The sequence below is a fragment of the Hoplias malabaricus genome, chromosome 17 (assembly GCF_029633855.1).
Source record: "Hoplias malabaricus isolate fHopMal1 chromosome 17, fHopMal1.hap1, whole genome shotgun sequence".
NCBI lineage: Eukaryota > Metazoa > Chordata > Actinopteri > Characiformes > Erythrinidae > Hoplias > Hoplias malabaricus.
The window spans coordinates 19,076,366-19,097,096 of NC_089816.1; the positions used below are offsets into that span (position 1 = coordinate 19,076,366).

At 46.1% G+C, this 20,731-nt stretch overlaps 1 protein-coding gene across 2 annotated transcripts in view; it reads left to right on the top strand.

The window, feature by feature from the left end:
• Nucleotides 1-20,731, top strand: part of fstl5 (follistatin-like 5) — a 134,593-nt gene that overhangs the window by 37,478 nt on the left and 76,384 nt on the right. For both annotated transcript variants that reach the window (XM_066649968.1, XM_066649969.1), the window contains exon 4: nucleotides 13,967-14,215. In XM_066649968.1, the coding sequence (XP_066506065.1) occupies nucleotides 13,967-14,215 (249 nt within the window). The remainder of the gene's footprint in view (nucleotides 1-13,966; nucleotides 14,216-20,731) is intronic.

A 20,731-nucleotide genomic window follows, 5' to 3' on the forward strand; every position in this document is an offset into this window, starting at 1 on the left:
GGAATGAGCTCCGTCCCCTCTGTCTCTCCTCGGCCCTCTGCCCTGTGCCGCATACCCCTCGGCCCCATGCCGCATACCAGATATTGTTCCAGAGAAAAGGAAAATCTAAAAAATGTTCTTAAATGAATACCACATTTCCTCATCCTTTTCTTCAGAAACAAGCGAAACAATCATCTCCTTCCACCGAGACCCTTCACCATCTCATCTCACAGCCGCAGAACAAATAACAGCCCGACTCTGCTTTAAGATATTCTCAGTGGCCGCTCAGAAGCGTCATTACGGCATAATTCTTGAATCTGTATGCGACATGTGTGTGTGCTCAGCCGCGGCTGATTTGAATAATTCAGAGTGTTACAGACGTATAGCTCTAAATTGTACATTAATCCTGGAATCGTGCTCCCCCTGAAAGATTCAGGCGCAGGTTTAATAACGGAAAGCAGCAGCGTGTGGGATGAGAGATGAGCAGAGTATTGAAGTGTGTGTGTGTGTGAGAGAGTGTGTGGGAGAGCGTGGGGTGGAGGGGGTGCTCTCCTCCAGAGCTCATTTCTGCAGACAAAATAATTTGTCGACAGCTCCCTGATGTTTAAGTGGTGACAGCACATCCCACCGGCCCACAACAACTTAATATATGATCAGTCTCAGCATCTGTGAGCAAGTCCCGTTATCAGAGACTCTGCTCTGTCCACAGAGAGCAAGGGGGGCACAGGAAGAGGGGGGTACATGGTGGAGCTGAAATGAGGGTATGCTGGTCTGAGACAAGAGAGAGAGAGGGAGAGAGAGCGAGCGTAATTTTTAGCGTAATTGACCGCTTGGGGCCAGACGTGACGTGAACATCTGAGAACAACCATGTCAGACTTTGGGCTGAATATTGGTGGGAATATGGAGTCATTACCAAAAAGTAGTTTGAGTAGTTTATAGTTTCTGAGCTCAGTTTAGTGGCTTGTAAAAGAGAACTAAAATAGAGCATGCAGAGCTTTTACAGCAGGGCACTGTTTTAACGCTGTTTGCTGTGCATCTTTTTGGTGACATTGTGTCATGATATTTTCAGGGGTGAAATGACATTGTACATAAAGACAAATGACCTTGTAGCTCTTTTTCTGTCTTTTGGTGCGATATGGCAATATCACTGCTCATTAGTAAAATGAGTTCCACTTTACTTTTCTTCTTTGAATGAGAATTCATTACAAGCGATGCATGAAAAAGACCAGTGAAAACCTGTCACACACACACACACACCAAGACAGAAAAAGAGCTACAACGTCAGCGGTCATCACACAACCAGATGCCACCACAATGCCTTTATGAGAGTCAATGCCTTTTGGAATAAGTGTTTATAAAGGTGTGTGTGTGTGCTTCTGTCAGTTCTTATGAAGGGCTTATGTAAGGCTCATGTAGCTCTTCCAAACAGTGCCCTGCAGTAAACTGCTACTGGATTATATCTGTGCTCCTCTGTCCAACATTGCATCATGGACCAACCGTTTGATGTGAAAGATAACTCTTCATTTCTGGAAAAGCCGAGCCCCGTTTCCTTCTGTGACTCATTTGTTGTTTGTGTTGGTTCCACAAATAACCACAGACTCCCGAGTGGCACAGAGGTCAGAGCATTGGCTCCATCACAGAGAGAACGTTGATTCCAGCCGCGGTTTGTGCGCGAGCTGACAACCTCCCGTCATCACAAGTGTGTGCAGGCATCTGTTGGAGTCTGTTGTGGTTTTCGAGGGAATGTGAGACGAGCTCAAGCTAACAGTCTGAGGCTAGTCGGTGTGATTAGTGTTATTCTAACAGAACGTTTGTGTCCATTGAAGGAGGTGGAAATGGTGATGATTATTGATTGAGGAGAATCAGGATCTGTTCATTAGCCAGGCGTGTGGACACTTACCAAGAACTTGTCTCTAGTACTTTAGAAATGGACAGAGTACAGGTGATTTACAGACAATGTTCACATTTTTACAAACAGTTCACACTGAACAAACAACCTGGATTATTATGGGGTATAAATATATAGCCTCAGTTTCATAAAGAAGCAAGGCCTGTATTGGTCTGGCCCTTATAATTTAACTAGGTGTCTACACTTGGGTCGACACAGACTGTGTCATAATTTAGTTAGAATATCTAGTGTTGCATAACCTGCTGCTTAAATTAAATTTTTTACCATGAGCCTGAGAAAGACTCCAGCACACACACATACACACACACACACACACACACACACACAGCTCCTTTCTCTGGGGTGCGTCCATGTCACCATTAAAACTAATGTCCAATTAATGAACTACAAGCAAGACCAGCGTGTGTTAATTTCTCAATGATGAAGTTTTCCGCCTCTGAATCCAGAGTGTCCACCGAACGTCTGGAGCTCCACAGCCCCTGAATATTCAAACCTGTAATTTAACTCCAGGACAGACTTTCAACACAGCCAGAAAAGTCAATATTTGCATTGCATGAATATTCATGATTCGTGTGGCCCGAGAAACAGGAGGAAGTCTAATTCCAACAAAAGGATCTGAGCTAGAAGAGTTCTGACTCTGAAACATTCAGACGGAGATTACCTCCGCAGCCGGTGCTCACACGACGTGGAGTCAGATATTTGGGAACATGTGATGCCTGTTTTCGGAGAGCAAAGATCACACTTGAGGAGGCGGCAAATGCTTTGTGCAAATTTCCCAGCCTCCCAACAAGCTCCATGCCAACGCCATCGATTGTTATTCAGCTTTAAGTGTCGACTGGTCCTCTGTTAGTGTAACGCTAATAAGACTCCCCAGCCAAAGTGGCCTCGGGCTGTTTCCGGTGCCTGGGCTCATCTCATTTTCCCTGGAAAACCACAATGGACCCAAGTTAAACAGTGTTCTGTGAATATGCCTCAGCAGCACATCAGCGCATCGCGGCTCTTCTTTCTGCTCGTTCTGAATCTCGGAGACGCTCGTCCACTCAGATTCCGCTATAAATAGAGGAGTCCGTTTATGGACGGAGGGATAAATAAGTAAAGAGAAGGCCGGATACTTGTCTCCCTGGCTGTGATGGTGGTGTAATGGGTGTGGGCTTGTGTACAGGATTCAGAAAATGCATGATGCATTAACTCAAATATTTTCTCATCTGTCAGACTGAATAATTAATGACACAGTTGGCCTGTTGCTCTCCATCTCTCTCTCTCTCTCTCTCTCTCTCTTTCTCTCTCTCTCTCTCTGTGTGTGTGTGTGTGTGTGTGTGTGTGTGTGTGTGACTGATGAGGCAGGACAGAAGCTGATGAGATAAACAGCAGCTGAATCATTGTTGTATAAAAGCTGGATTTCAGCTGGTGCCTCTCTCAGCTCCAGCTGGTCCCAGCGGAGGCTCCAGAGAAGCAGCTCCTATAAATAGATACTTGACACACCAGAGGAGTCTGGAAGGGTTACCACATACTTCATAAACTGCTAAATACACTGAAACCTTTCACTTCTTTCACTTTCATCCAGCCATTTTACTCCTGGATTAAACAGGGTGAAGGAGCTTTACTGTCACTGCAGTCAGATAATAGCTTCCTTCCTGTAGGGCACTTGAATCATGGATGGTGAAAGAGGAGAAGGTACTGTTCCTTCACTGCTCCTGCCTCAATTTTCCTACTGGTCCTGGGAATCAAACCAGAGACCTTCTGGTACCAAACCTCTTTCTGTAACCTTTAGAGCTCTAACCACAGCTGCCACCTTCCAACTCCACACAAACCCGGTCAATGGAAGCCATGTCATCTAACAGCTAGGAATACAAGAAATGTCAGCATCTACAAAGTATCTCCGGAGTCTGTGGAGTCTGCAGGACACCGTGTGATGATACACAGCACTGAGGCCACTTTCTCCTCCACTGAAGATCCAAACCGAGGCCTATGTTATTACACTGCAGATTTCTGGAGTGCATCTTTAAATCTTTCGTAATTTCCTTGTACAAAGATGTGATCAACAAGTTTGCAGAATGCCTTGACTCCACAGAACACGTGGCTTAGTGCTACATGAATTAGCAGTGGGAATTTAGTGGAGAGTTTACAGGAAGCCAAGCACAGCGGGGCCTGATAAATAGAGCACTAGATAAGGAAGGCAGGCTAATGGGGATTTCCTCCTTCCCTTGAAAGAGAATCTGGCAATGCACTGTGATCCACCCCTTGAGTTTCTATTGATATCGGAGCTGGAGAGAGACAGAGATCTGCCAGGGTCCACATTTGCCATGACACATTTCAGCTCTGCTCATCTTTACCAGCCAAAACAATCAGAACAGGAGCAGACTTTAACAATCTGCACACGGCTCCAGGACCAATGTGGGTGGAGTTATTTTTCCATGTGCACTGATAAAAACACACACTCCTCCTCCTTCTTCCTCTTAAAGACACATTACACAGTGCCTTTATTTTGTACAACCGACTCCACCCACAAACTCCACGCTAAACACAGGGGGTGGAGCCACAGCCTCTAATCCACTGCAGTAAACACTGTTTACACCATCACATCATTCTACCATCTCCAACCAATCAGCACGCTCTGTTGTACTTCACTGTTATTTCTCCACTCTCAGCTCCACCCTCGGTTTAACTCTGTACAGTTTGGTCAGTAGGGGACACAGGGCATGCATCGCGCCACCTCAAACTCCACCCACAAGCACAGCCATTTACTCATGATCCTATGAAAAAGACTCACCATCTTTTTAGTGCCTCTTTGCTGAAACATTTGCACAAATCAGGATGAGTTTTATGTAAACTGGTAGGCGGAGCTTGATATCAGACACCAGAGCTGATTCATCAACTGCGTTCAGATCTGTGCAGAATCAGAATGTGATTATACCTGGTACAACAAGTTTCAGTGTGGCAAGTTTGGATTTATAACCAACACAAAAATGGTAGGATGAGTTGTGAGGAAATATAATAAAATCTTCCAGAAAATCTAAATACATTTATTTATATAGCACGTTTCAGGATACTTTCAGGATAAGTGGCTCTACATGTTTAAAAACAATCAGAGAATTCAAAAGTACATATGAAACCTAAAGAAAATAAATTGCAATTTCACTGAGAAAAAAGATACGGTAGAATACAATGAAATAAGACTGAATCATACATTAAACAGCACAACTGAAATCTGAAAAGTGAGTATTGAGAGGTGTTTGGAATATGGATGGATCAGTGCCGTCTCTGATGTGTTTCAGGAGTGAGTTCCAAAGGGAGGGAGCAGCTACAGAAAGGGCTCTGTCACCCCAGGTCTGGTGCTCAGTCCTAAGAGATATGGACCAGAGCCTGGCAACCACCTAATAACACGAGCTAATTAAAGAACAGATCCCAGTCTGAAGCCTGTGCTCTCAGTTTAAATCTCACTCTCCTGAAGGCAGAGGTAGCAGCTGTCGAGACTGTTTGGGCCGAGCTGAAGCTCTCCGCACTCTTTATCAGAAGCACAGAAGAAGAGACAGTCCTTGAGTCTCTCTGCCAGAGCAATAAGAAGAAATTCCCAGTCTCCCATCAGCTCTTGCAGCCAACAAAGCCTCCCGAAACTCCCATCTCCCATCGTCCGTGCCCAGCTCATTCCATTTTTACAAATATACCTGTCAGACAGGCGCTGGCCACAGCCGCCGCTAGAGACCAGGCGCTTCCTCACAGCTGAGGCCAGGGCTTAATCCCAGGATTTGTCTCCAATAAAAATTACTCTATTCCGAGCTTTTCCACAATCCGAGTTCCATCCTCAAATGAATACCAGGCGTCTCGGGAAGGTCACAGCTCAGATGCTGTGCATATTTTTACAATTATGTTTAAATCCTTACAAATATTTCCAGTTCCCTGTTTCTCAGAAGCTTCTGCAAACTCCCTGAGCGCACTTTTGTTTTGCAAAACAACATATTTTGTCTCGAAATGCCAGACTGTCGCCCAAAACCCTCCACACAATCCCAACACAAATAATCAGGCTGATCAGTGACTGGCAGACGCCGGCACAGAAACATTTGACGGATTCTGCAGATAAACAGGCTCAGTGTGTACGTCTGAGGGTACGTTTGTGTAGATTATGACTGACGGTTATGATGAAACTGTGAAAAGTGATCCCCTTTGTTCCCCCTCCCCCCAGTAAAGAGAACACTATCAACAACCCAAATTCAGCCAAGAGCACTTTAATCCGCCTTCTCCAGAAGACTTAGTCACATACCACTGTGGTAGGGGTTAGTACAGTTACGGTTCTAGGGTTGAGTTCTAGATAACACATAAGGGATTTAAAAAAAATAACTCTGGTGGTGTCTTCTACTAACATAACCATGCAAATCCTATAGAGAGCTGGGAGTGAGGTGTGGGAGGTGGGGGTGAGGCGAGGGAGGTGGTTGTGAGGCGAGGGAGGTGGTGAGGTGTGGGTGAGGGAGGTGGTGGTGTTGGGGTGAGGGAAGAGGTAGTGGTGAGGTGAGGGAGGAAGTAGTGGTGAAGGTAGGGAGGAGGTAGTGGTGAAGTGAGGGAGGAGGTAGTGGTGAGGTGAGGGAGGAGGAGGTGGTGGTGAGGTGAGGGAGGAGGTGATGATGAGGTGGGTGAGAAGGAGGTGATGAGGTGTGGGAGGTGGTGGTGAGGTGAGGGAGGAGGTGGTGAGGTGAGAGGTGGTGTTGAGGTGTAGGAGGAGGTGGTGGTGAGGTGTGGGAGGAGGAGGTGGTGAGGTGAGGGAGGAGGAGCTGGTGAGGTGAGGGAGGAGGAGGTGAAGTGAGGGAGGAGGTGATGGTGAGGTGAGGGAGGAGGTGATGGTGAGGTGAGGGAGGAGGTGATGAAGAGGTGTGGGAGGATGTGGTGGTGAGGTGGTGGTTAGGTGAGGGAGGAGGTGGTGAGGTGAGGGAGGTGATGGTGAGGTGTAGGATGAGCAGGTGGTGAGGTGAGGGAGGAGGTGGTGAGGGAGGAGGTGGTGGTGAGGTGTGGGAGGAGGTGGTGGTGAGATGAGGGAGGAGGAGGTGGTGGTGAGATGAGGGAGGAGGAGGTGGTGGTGAGGTGCGGGAGGGGGAGGTGATGGTGAGGTGCAGGAAGGAGGTGGTGATGGTGAGGTGCGGGAGGAGGAGGTGATGGTGAGGTGCGGGAGGAGGAGGTGATGAAGTATGAGAGGATGTGGTGGTGAGGTGAGGGAGGTGGTGGTGAGGTGAGGGAGGAGGTGGTGGTGAAGTGAGGAAGGAGGAGGTGGTGAGGTGTGGGAGAAGGTGGTGGTGAGGTGTGGGAGAAGGTGGTGAAGAGGTGAGGGAGGAGGTGGTGAGGTGAGGGAGGATGTGATGGTGAGGTGAGGGAGGAGGTGGTGAGGTGAGGAAGGAGGTGGTGAGGTGAGGAAGGAGGTGGTGGTGAGGTGTGGGAGGAGGTGGTGGTGAGGTGTGGGAGGAGGTGGTGGTGAGGTGAGGGAGGACGTGGTGGTGAGGTGAGGGAGGACATGATGGTGAGGTGAGGGAGGAGGTGATGGTGAGGTGAGGGAGGTGGTGAACTGAGCTGTCGTCTTCCCTGTGATTTTAAAGAGCTGTTTGGTGGCTGTTTATCCGGATTTGTTTCCTGTTGTTGTTCGCAGGCGGAGTCTGCAGGGGCTACTTAACAGGCTGCGGTGAGCAGAGCTGAAAGCTGCCTACTGTTGTTTACTACATTACCCAGAATCCCCAAGGACCGCTGCTGCTTTGGTTTTGGAAAACATCAGATGGGCCGAGACTTGCCTCTCGGGGGTGGGGGGAGTGTGAGAGAGGACGTTGTGTTCAGGACTTGTAAAGGACTTGTAAATGTTTTGTTTTTGCAGTTAGACTTGTTTCTGTGGCTGAATCTCATGAGAGGTGACGAAAAGCTTTACCTCAGATCTGTAGTCCACTGCTCCAAAGAGAAAGTCCACTGTCCCTTCTGTTAATCACTTCAACCTGGGGGGTGTTATTCAGATCCGCCTTCACACACGCCCACTGAACTCACTCTCTCAGTTTACAAAGCAGTCGCTTGCCCTTTATTTGTTTGTCACTGGAATAAACACAGGCCGCTCTGCTTCTGAACTGGTCTGAGTCAGTCAGTGAGTGGACAGAGCTGGACCGGAGCTCAGAGTTCTGACCGTATGATAAAGAGCTAATCTACTGGAGCTCCGCTGAAGCTGGAACTGCTCTCAGAGTCAGGTAGGTCTTATCTGATCCCTGCTCTGAGTCCATACCTGATTCACCCAGCGCCACTCGCTGCACAGCTCTAATAAAACACACCTGATAACTCCTGCTCAGATGAGATATTTTGGCATGAGAGTGTGTTTCCATTAATACTCTCAGAAAACATTTTCAGAGCAAAGTAACAACATGAAAACATAAGAGTTACTAAAGCAGTTGCTTAGTGATGGTCCCTCAGTCCCTTTCACCTGGGAGAGCGTCATCAGAAGAAAAAAATAATAATAATCAACAAGAAAAGAGAGGTGATGAAGGCCGATAAACTGAAAGAATAACACCAGCTCTAGGTGTATACCTTTACTTTTATGTTCAGATATATGCTCATTTTCACATTTCACTCGTATATGCTCATATCACATTTTTCTACAGCAGTGGTGCACAACTCCAGTCCTGGAGCTGGGCCAGTATCCAGCAAAGTTTGATGATTCGTCTGCTGAAACACACCCACTAAAACTGGCAATTAACAGATGAGCTTAATCGGGTGTGTGTGTGAGCAAAGGAATCACCAAACTTTGCTGGTTACCGGCCCAGCTCCAGGACTGGAGTTTTACACCCCTGCTCTACAGCCTGCCCAACCCCCCATGTGATAATGTGATATAACTTGGGAACTAGAAACACTCTCATCCTCTAGTGTTTGGATGAGAATTTTATCACAGAGGAGGCACAGAAAAAATATTTCAGATGCTTCCTCTGACAAATTAAATCAACCCAAAAGGGGCTTAAGACTCAGCTTCACAAAGTGTCTCCTGCAACAAACATCAGCCACAATGATGGGACAGAGGGGACACAGTGACCACTCAACAGTCTGAGGCTTTATACCCATTCTGTTTTATATTTGATTTATATTTTAAATGACTGTTTCATTTTAACAAGTGATGCACAGGAGTTAAACCAGGAACAGAGTGAACAAAACTGAAGAGACACAGACTACAGCAGATAGAAAAAAATAAATACAGTACAACAGAAAGGAACAAAAGGTAAAGACAACTAAAAAGATTAAATAGCAGAACAAAGAAATAACGAGAAAGGGAAGAGACTAAGACTGACCTAAATAAAAGCACAGAGACTGGGAAAGAAGATAAGAACAAGTGGACAAGTGCAGCAAATACCAAACTAACAGACAGAAAAAGAAGAGTGAACTGAGTTCAAAACAAGAACTAAGACTAAGGTAAAGCAAGAGACCAACACTGGACTGAAACCAAGGAAAAGTTAGAGAGAAAAATGACAACTTACAGACACAGAACCCGGCTTATGAACTACTAGTCAATAAGAAACACCTGTGATTAGTCACATGACACAAGAGGGGGTGTGGCAAGAGATCACATGAGGAGACAAGGTCACCTGACTAAACAAACAGAGCACATTGCAGATACAATATAAACATAGGGCACAGACAGAACGAAGCACGGAGGGGTATTGTGGAGGTGGAGCGGGAGGTGATGGAGGAGGATTATAGTGGTCCTAGGTTATTTCATACCTCAGTGGTCTCTGACTTTTGCACAGCTTTGTACAGTAGATCTCAGGGATGCAGTGAAGCATAGCGTGTGTTGCTGCTCTCTCTGACCTCTGGGGGCAGTGCATTCTCGTGCAGGTTAATGTGTTTCAGAGGGCCGTGTGCAGGTCTCTGTTGGTAAAACAGGCACGTCCTGCCGGGGCTGAGAGGTCGGTGCTGAGGTGGAGAGTTAAAGTCTGGGCGGATTCATGGACATTAGCTGTAAGGCACGGCCTTTGTCTTCAGAAAACCGTAACAGACGCTAGCTTTCAGAGCCTGCCATCTCGCTAGTATAACAGACGGGGGACTTTACAGCCTCGTCCTTCTGAAGGGCAGCGGCCCTGACCAGCCCCGGGTCTTTGCTGGAGATGGACGCTATTTCTGCGGCTCTCTCTGTGTGCTCCTCTCTCTCTGGTTCAGTGATCTCGAAGCCTGTGTATTTCCCGCCTGTGTATTTCACATCTGTTTACCACTGATCAGGGCTGATGCTTCCACCCCAGCGCTCCCTGAGCTCCTCCAGCCCTCTAAAGCTGTGGTAACCCACCTGGGCTGGAGGCGGGGGGGTGGCTAAATGGAGACTGGACAGCAGTGTTAGAGTTTTGAACTGCGGCTTTCTTTAAATCCTTTGAACGGAGAAAGGTGAAACTAAAGGAGCTGTCTGTCAGGTTCAGAGGTTTGAAATGTTGATGGACATTTAGTGTTACGTCTCGTGAAAGCTGCTGTCAACACTTACACTTACAGTCAGTCGTACGTACAGTCTCTGATGGAGCGTCTGATGAAGCGTCTGTCTGTTCTGTCCGGTTTGAGATTGACAGTGCGGAGTTTGACGTGTGTGACGTTGTCTGTCAAAGCATCAGTCAGAGCTATTAAATATTTAAAGTGTTTAATATGCAGTTAGAATCAGGCCCCATCCACACAGATCTGTTTTAAAAAACAAAAAAGTTTTTGACTGTGTTTTTTTTCTCCCATCGACACAAACATGACGCTGTGGGTCACTGACTGAAAAGAAAGGTTTTTCTAAGCGCTGTCCAAATTGGAAGTCTGTGGAGATGTCATGGTCTCTGTTCTCGAGTGGACAAGGAAAACTGTAAACTACACTGTACACACACAGCTCCTCACTCCAGTGGACTACATCAGTCACAAACTATACTGTACACACACACTCCTTGCTCCCTCTACTGTGAACTACATCAGTCACAAACTACACTGTACACACACAGCTCCTCACTCCCTCTACATTGAACTACATCATTCATAAACTACATTGTACACACAAACCTCCTTGCTCCCTTTACAGTGAACTACATCAGTCATAAACTACACTGTACACACACAGCTTCTCACTCCCTCTACAGTGAACTACATCAGTCACAAACTACACTGTACACACACAGCTCCTCGCTCCCTTTACAGTGAACTACATAAGTCATAAACTACACTGTACACACACAGCTCCTCACTCCCTCTACAGTGAACTACATCAGTCACAAACTACACTGTACACACACAGCTCCTTAATCCCTCTACAGTGAACTACATCAGCCATAAACTACACTGTACACACACAGCTCCTCGCTCCCTTTACAGTGAACTACATAAGTCATAAACTACACTGTACACACACAGCTCCTCACTCCCTCTACAGTGAACTACATCAGTCACAAACTACACTGTACACACACAGCTCCTTAATCCCTCTACAGTGAACTACATCAGCCATAAACTACACTGTACACACACAGCTCTTTGCTCCCTCTACAGTGAACTACATCAGTCACAAACTACACTGTGCACACAGCTCTTCACTCCCTCTGCAGTGAACTACATCAGTCACAAACTACACTGTACACACACAGCTCCTCGCTCCCTCTACAGTGAACTACATCAGTCACAAACTACACTGTACACACACAGCTCCTCGCTCCCTCTACAGTGAACTACATCAGTCACAAACTACACTGTACACACACAGCTCCTTACTCCCTCTACAGTGAACTACATCAGTCATAAACTACACTGTACACACACAGCTCCTCACTCCCTCTACAGTGAACTACATCAGCCACAAACTACACTGTACACACACAGCTCCTAACTCCCTCTACAGTGAACTACATCAGTCATAAACTACACTGTACACACACAGCTCCTCACTCCCTCTACACTGAACTACATCATTCATAAACTACACCGTACACACACAGCTCTTTGCTCCCTCTACAGTGAACTACATCAGTCATAAACTACACTGTACACACACAGCTCCTCACTCCCTCTACAGTGAACTACACCGTCATAAACTACACTGTACACACACAGCTCCTCGCTCCATCTACAGTGAACTACATCATTCATAAACTACACTGTACACACACAGCTCCTTGCTCCCTCTACAGTGAACTACATCAGTCATAAACTACACTGTACACACACAGCTCCTCACTCCCTCTACAGTGAACTGCATCAGTCACAAACTACACTGTACACACATAGCTCCTCGCTCCCTCTACAGTGAACTACATCAGTCATAAACTACACTGTACACACACAGCTCCTCACTCCCTCTACAGTGAACTACATCAGCCATAAACTACACTGTATACACACAGCTCCTCGCTCCCTCTACAGTGAACTACATAATTCATAAACTACTCCGTACACACATAGCTCTTTGCTCCCTCTACAGTGAACTACATCAGTCATAAACTACACTGTACACACACAGCTCCTTGCTCCCTCTACAGTGAACTACATCAGCCATAAACTACACTGTGCACACACAGCTCCTCACTCCCTCTACAGTGAACTACATCAGCCACAAACTACACTGTACACACACAGCTCCTAACTCCCTCTACAGTGAACTACATCAGTCATAAACTACACTGTACACACACAGCTCCTCGCTCCCTCTACAGTGAACTACATCAGTCAGAAACTACACTGTACACACACAGCTCCTTGCTCCCTCTACAGTGAACTACATCATTCATAAACTACACCGTACACACACAGCTCTTTGCTCCCTCTACAGTGAACTACATCAGTCATAAACTACACTGTACACACACAGCTCCTCACTCCCTCTACAGTGAACTACATCCGTCATAAACTACACTGTACACACACAGCTCCTCGCTCCCTCTACAGTGAACTACATCATTCATAAATTACACTGTACACACACAGCTCCTTGCTCCCTCTACAGTGACCTATATCAGTCATATACTACACTGTACACACACAGCTCCTCACTCCCTCTACAGTGAACTACATCATTCATAAACTTCACCGTACATACATAGCTCTTTGCTCCCTCTACAGTGAACTACATCAGTCATAAACTAAACTGTACACACACAGCTCCTTGCTCCCTCTACAGTGAACTACATCAGCCATAAACTACACTGTACACACACAGCTCCTCACTCCCTCTACAGTGAACTACATCAGCCACAAACTACACTGTACACACACAGCTCCTAACTCCCTCTACAGTGAACTACATCAGTCATAAACTACACTGTACACACACAGCTCCTCGCTCCCTCTACAGTGAACTACATCATTCATAAATTACACTGTACACACACAGCTCCTTGCTCCCTCTCCAGTGAACTACATCAGTCATAAACTACACTGTACACACACAGCTCCTCACTCCCTCTACAGTGAACTACATCAGCCATAAACTACACTGTATACACACATCTCCTCACTCCCTCTACAGTGAACTACATCATTCATAAATTACACTGTACACACACAGCTCCTTGCTCTCTCTACAGTGAACTACATCAGTCATAAACTACACTGTACACACACAGCTCCTCACTCCCTCTACAGTGAACTGCATCAGTCACAAACTACACTGTACACACACAGACAGCACTAGAGTTCAGATTCACACAGATGAATAAATAGAAATGATGTGTGTTAGAAATATATACTGTAATGTTAAGATCTAGATTCAGTCGTTTAAGGACGTGTGTAGTGCACTACAGAGGGAGCATGGAGAGATTTGGGATTCATGAGGTTTTTCTAAATACCATAATAAAAGTGATAGTGTATAGAATGTTACACCCCTACATTACTGCAGAGGAGGTACAAACTAGAACCGCCACTGGTTAGTATTTAAAGATGAAATAAGCTCTACAACTTCTGTGTCTGCACAGTTGCCATTTATTTTCTGGGGTTACATTGAATAAAATGTTCTTTTATTTTATTAAATAAAATTAAACACATTACCTGTGTGAAAGTTACAGCACATTTACTGTTTGCTGCATTAAACTTCAAACCCACATCCTCATCAGAGCTAAATCCTCTGTGTTGTGTGTGTTGCAGGAATTTTGAGCCACAGCACTTTCCCGAACCCCTGCGAGCACAAATACTGCGGCCTGGGGAAGCACTGTGTAGTGGACCGGGAGAGCGGTCAGGGGCAGTGCCAGTGTCTGGAGCACTGTAAACCTCACTACAAACCTGTGTGTGGATCTGACGGGAAACTCTACCGGAACCACTGCGAGCTGCACAGAGCCTCGTGCCTGACCCACCAGAGGATCACCATCCTACACAGCGAGGAGTGCTTCTACAAAGGTAAGGACACGCTGGAGGCCTGAGCAGTGGCTGTGTTCTCTTTGGGTTGTTTATGCTCAAGATCTCAGCATCTTTTAAGATGGAGCAGTGTCTGAGAGTAAGAAGCGACTGTATCTTTTAATGTGGAGCTCTGTGTGAGAGTAAGAAGCGACTGTATCTTTTAATGTGGAGGGGTGTAAGTGAGAAGCGACTGTGTCTTTTAAGGTGGAGTGGTGTGTGTGAGTAAGAAGAGACTGTATCTTTTAAGATGGAGCGGTGTGTGTGAGTGAGAAGCGACTGTATCTTTTAATGTGGAGCGGTGTGTGTGAGTAAGAAGTGACCTAATCTTTTAACGTGGAGCGGTAGGTGTGAGTAAGAATTGACAGTATCTTTTAAGGTGGAGCGGTGTGTGTGAGTGAGAAGAGACTGTATCTTTTAAGGTGGAGCGGTGTGTGTGAGTGAGAAGAGACTGTATCTTTTAAGGTGGAGCGGTGTGTGTGAGTAAGAAGAAATTGTATCTTTTAAGGTGGAGCAGTGTGTGTGAGTGAGAAGCGACTGTATCTTTTAAGGTGGAGCGGTGTGTGTGAGTGAGAAGAGACTGTATCTTTTAAGGTGGAGCAGTGTGTGTGAGTAAGAAGCGACTGTATCTTTTAAGGTGGAGCAGTGTGTGTGAGTAAGAAGCGACTGTATCTTTTAAAGTGGAGCAGTGTGCGTGAGTGAGAAGAGACTGTATCTTTTAAGGTGGAGCGGTGTGAGTGTGAGTGAGAAGAGACTGTATCTTTTAAGGTGGAGCGGAGTGTGTGAGAAAGAAGAAATTGTATCTTTTAAGTGAGAAGAGACTGTATCTTTTAAGGTGGAGCAGTGTGTGTGAGTAAGAAGCGACTGTATCTTTTAAAGTGGAGCAGTGTGCGTGAGTGAGAAGAGACTGTATCTTTTAAGGTGGAGCGGTGTGAGTGTGAGTGAGAAGAGACTGTATCTTTTAAGGTGGAGCGGAGTGTGTGAGAAAGAAGAAATTGTATCTTTTAAGTGAGAAGAGACTGTATCTTTTAAGGTGGAGCAGTGTGTGTGAGTAAGAAGCGACTGTATCTTTTAACGTGGAGCGGTAGGTGTGAGTAAGAATTGACTGTATCTTTTAAGGTGGAGCGGTGTGTGTGAGTGAGAAGAGACTATCTTTTAAGGTGGAGCGGTGTGTGTGAGTGAGAAGAGACTGTATCTTTTAAGGTGGAGCGGTGTGTGTGAGTAAGAAGAAATTGTATCTTTTAAGGTGGAGCAGTGTGTGTGAGTGAGAAGCGACTGTATCTTTTAAGGTGGAGCGGTGTGTGTGAGTGAGAAGAGACTGTATCTTTTAAGGTGGAGCAGTGTGTGTGAGTAAGAAGCGACTGTATCTTTTAAGGTGGAGCAGTGTGTGTGAGTAAGAAGCGACTGTATCTTTTAAAGTGGAGCAGTGTGCGTGAGTGAGAAGAGACTGTATCTTTTAAGGTGGAGCGGTGTGAGTGTGAGTGAGAAGAGACTGTATCTTTTAAGGTGGAGCGGAGTGTGTGAGTAAGAAGAAATTGTATCTTTTAAGTGAGAAGAGACTGTATCTTTTAAGGTGGAGCAGTGTGTGTGAGTAAGAAGCGACTGTATCTTTTAATGTGGAGCAGTGTCTGTGAGTAAGAAGAGACTGTATCTTTTAAGGTGGAGCACTGTGCGTGAGTGAGAAGAGACTGTATCTTTTAAGGTGGAGCGGTGTGTGTGAGTGAGAAGAGACTGTATCTTTTAATGTGGAGCGGTGTGTGTGAGTAAGAAGCAACTGTATCTTTTAAGGTGGAGCAGTGTGTGTGAGTAAGAAGAAACTGTATCTTTTAAGTGAGAAGAGACTGTATCTTTTAAGGTGGAGTGGTGTGTGTGAGTAAGAAGCGACTGTATATTTTAAGGTGGAGCGGTGTGTGTGAGTAAGAAGCGACTGTATCTTTTAAGGTGGAGCAGTGTGTGTGAGTAAGAAGAGACTGTATCTTTCAAGGTGGAGCGGTGTGTGTGAGTAAGAAGAAACTGTATCTTTTAAGTGAGAAGAGACTGTATCTTTTAAGGTGGAGCGGTGTGTGTGAGTACGAAGCAACTGTATGTTTTAAGGTGGTGCGGTGTGTGTGAGTAAGAAGCAACTGTATCTTTTAATGTGGATCGGTGTGTGTGAGTAAGAAGAGACTGTATATTTTAAGGTGGACCGGTGTGTGTGAGTGTTCTTTATTTTAAGGTGGACCGGTGTGTGTGAGTGTTCTCACTCACACACACCGGTCCACCTTAAAATATACAGTCTCTTCTTACTCACAGAAGTATCACTTACTCACTGTATCTTTTAAGGTGGAGCAGTGTGTGTGAGTAAGAAGCGACTGTATCATTTAATGTGGAGTGGTGTGTGTGAGTAAGAAGCAACTGTATCTTTTATTGTGGAGTGGTGTGTGTGAGTAAGAAGCGACTCTCCCTGTTCCATCACTAAAGCCTCCAGACCTAGCCCCAACCACTAAATATTTATTTTAAATATTTTAAATTTTACAACCTGATATTGTCCACAAAGCAGCTTCACAGAAGTAAAAATAAAACAAAAAACAAGACAAAAATAAGTTGAAACTAATAATGAATCACCCCAGGTGAGCATCCAAAGGTGATTCTGGCAAGAAAAACTCCCTCGAAGCAGATGTTCTCATATATTTGACTGAAGTGAAGGATATAAGGGAAGCACCAGTGTTACACGCTGTGCTGGAAAATAAACCTCATTAGCATAATCTTCTCAACCTGCCACTTCATCCAAACGCATCCAGGCTCAGGTAAAATCAATTTCACAGCGCAGACAAGTGTCAAAAGAGGCTCCTCAACACCTGTCTGCCCTAACAGCAGCGGAATACTCAGCTTCGCCGCTTTTGTTTTCCCCGAACTCTCTGATGCTTAAAGACTAGTGACTCTTTTTCTCTGTGATCCACTCAGCTGGATGATGTATTTATAGTTATAAACACAGTGATATAGAAACATATATGTCTAGTGCTGCTACTGTTTTTAGGTGGATTGTGAGCTTTACATTGTGTTTATATTTTTGGAAAAATGCTCCACAATTTCTCAATTAAATACTCAACACATGAATCCACTGTGGTCTAGGACTGAGCTCGTGCCTCAGTTCTGATCTTTCTGTCATGAATCTCTTCAGAATCCCTGAAAATGTAGAGTCTACCCTATCCACTCAATCATCCCCAGACCCTACACCCCTCACATCTAGAGTTATGAGGCTGTGAAGAGGCGCTGAGACACACGAGACATATCTGAGATCTGACTCTCGCTGCGTGTGACTGCTGGAGTCGTGTGTCCGTCGCTGTTCCATTTGGAGTAGACCGATGGATGGCAGGAGATCACTAAGAGCCGACCCGTCCTCCCAAAACCCTTTCTTCTTGGTTCGGTCAGTGCGGAGTGTGTGATGTGGTGTGTGGAGAGTGTCCTGTGGCTGAAGCTGCTGCTGAGGTTTGGAAGATATTAAAGAAGATGAAGGAGGGGGTTGGTCCTAGACGAGGGACAAAGGTTAGATTAATAACCTGTTGATGTTTTGTTTTGTTTGGACATTGATGGTATGTATGGTGATATGATCAGCTTAATTCCTTGTTTGTGTTTGTTTGATAAGCACTGAATGTGTTGATAATGAAGGAGTAATTACTTCCCGTTGTTGATTACTGTCTGGGGCGTCTTCTCTCCATGGCGTGTTTTCAGAATGGCAGTGAAAACATGGTTGTGTTTTTCTTGTTTGTAGCTGAGGGATGAAAGGAGCTGTGGAGAGAGCGCCGAGCGCCGTGCGGAGGTCTTCGAGTGGACGGGAGGAAAATGGCTGTTTGTGCTGTAGCCTTGCTTTGATGGGGCCATCTTTCCTGACCTGAGCGTCAGCCCTCTTATCTTTGAGAGAGAGCGAGAGAGAGGAAGAGAGAGAGAGGCAGGTTTTGATTTGGTACTAAATTGGAAACCCTCCCTGACCCTGCTGACCTCTCTCATTCCTCTCTCTCCCTCCCTCTCTTATTCGCCGTCTGTTCTCGGAAAGAAATAGGGGGAGATTGGCTTGGCCAAATGCAGGATTAAATCAGATTGGAAATTAAGTGGCATTCAAAGTCGGGAGGAGACACAAGCGCTGAGGTCAGCAGCCTTGGCTTCCGCTTACTGAGAAAAGTAGTGGATAATTATTAATAATCTCTGTGACGTAAGCATGGCTTTGTGTGTGTGTGTGTGGGGGGGGGTTACTAAATTCTCAGGGATTATAACAGGCCATATTCCCCACTGCTAATTCAGTTTGATAACAGCTGTTTGGTGTCTCGAATCACATCCCAACGCGCCCTGATTTGACTCAGACTCACATCACAATGAGCCCTGATTCGATTCAGATTCACATCACAGTGAGCCCTGATTCAACTCAGACCCAGCAAACCTGACTCAACTCAGATTTAAATCCTAGTGATTCACAACTCAGGACAGACTCACAACCCCACAGACACATGTATATACTTGCATACTTGTAAATATTTACATATATACAGGCTCTTCACTGAATATAAAGATCAAACTGTGGCTCACCAAAATTGACACTGACTGAACAAAGCTGCAGCAATTGAACCTCATTTCATATGAAGTAGAGTTAAAACAGAAGAGTTTTCTAACCAAATGTTATCTTCAAACCACAGCCAGGAAAATACACCACTACTCCTGACGTGCCAGAGACGAGGCTGTGGATTCCTGCCCGAGGGGATATGTGCTTTGGCACGAGTGCCTGTGTTTGAATGAAGTGGAGGTGCAAGCTGTTAACTTGGCGAAGTGGACTGTAAACACGTTATTAACTACATCATGCTCTTGGCAGTTACAGTAGGTCTGGATGTGGCTCCCGGAGGGAGGATGAAGCCTCGTGGCTGAAGTGAACACAACTGAGGAAGGACTGATTGGTCCCAGAGAGAATCAGAGCCAAAATAAAGTTCACATTGCTGTGTTTTTCTTATTAACAGTCTGGAATATTACAGAGCTTTCACAGTTTACACACCGTCCTCATCGACCAAATTGACCTTTTATTGATTATCTACAGGGTGCTGAGGGTTAGACTGGGTTTGAAGTTAAAGTTACAAAAGACTGACTGCACAACTTTGAGACTTTACTAAACTTTGAGGTCAGGGATCGGTTCATGTTGGAGATCAGTGTTCGGTTGGTGTGGGAGGTCAGTGTGTGGTTCTGTGTTGGAGGTCAGGGATCTGTCCATGTTGAAGGTCGGTGTTGAAGGTCAGGGGTCGGTCCATGTTGGAGGTCAGGGGTGGGTTTGTGTTGGAGGTCAGGGGTCGGTCCATGTTGGAGGTCAGGGGTGGGTCAATGTTGGAGGTCAGCGGTGGGTCGGTGTTGGAGGTCAGCGGTGGGTCAGTGTTGGAGGTCATGGGTGGGTTGGTGTTAGAGGTCACGGGTGGGTTGGTGTTGGAGGTCAGTGGTGGGTTAGTGTTGGAGGTCAGGAGTGGGTTGGTGTTGAAGGTTAGGAATCGGTCCGAGTTGGAGGTCAGGAATCTGTCCGTGTTGGAGGTTGGTGTTGGAGGTCAGGGGTGGGTTGGTGTTGGAGGTCAGTGGTGGGTCGGTGTATGAGGTCAGGGGTGGGTTGGTGTTGAAGGTCAGGAATCGGTCTGTGTTGGAGGTCAGAGGTCGGTCCATGTTGGAGGTCAGGAATTGGTCTGTGTTGGAGGTCGGTGTTGGAGGTCACGGGTGGGTCAGTGTTGGAGGTCAGGAATCTGTCCATGTTGGAGGTCGGTGTTGGAGGTCAGGGGTGGGTTGATGTTGGAGGTCAGTGGTGGGTCTGTGTATGAGGTCAGGGGTGGGTTGGTGTTGAAGGCCAGGAATCGGTCCGTGTTGGAGGTCGGTGTTGAAGGTCTGGGGTTGGTCCATGTTGGAGGTCAGGGGTTGGTTGGTGTGTCAGAGGTCAGTGATCGGACTGTGTCTGAGGTCAGGGGAAGACATCCAGCTGTGACCGAGGTGGAGCTGCAGTTACACAGACTTCGCTGCTCATTGCAACATGTGAACATTTCCACCACAGAAATTAGAGAGAGGAGTTTGAAGCGTCTTTCTCTAATCCACATGCTGTTAGAGACCGGATGCTTTGATCTGCTTTGAAGAGGAGGGGGGCTCACACGGCTGCCATGAAGCGCTCGACACTAAATGCTGCATTACACTTACACTCTCCTCTCCCTGTTCCTCTCCATCTCTTTCATCTGAGCACAGAGCTGCAGCTATATCTCTGCTCAGCGCCGTGAAGTGTGACTCTGCTCTCATTCTAATGTGCTCTCTCTCTCTCTCTCTCTCTTTCTCTCTTTCTGTCTCATATTTCTATCGCAGCCGAAAGCGAGTAAACAAATTTGTGAAATTATTCTGTGAAGATCTGTATAAAGTTGACTGAACTGTTGACTGACAGTTTTTCAGGGTGGGGGAGGGGGGGTCAACGTGAGGGCGAGGTTCAGGAAGCTGCCGTCCGCCTGAGACCCTTGGATTTAGGAGAATTTCAGATTTAGATTC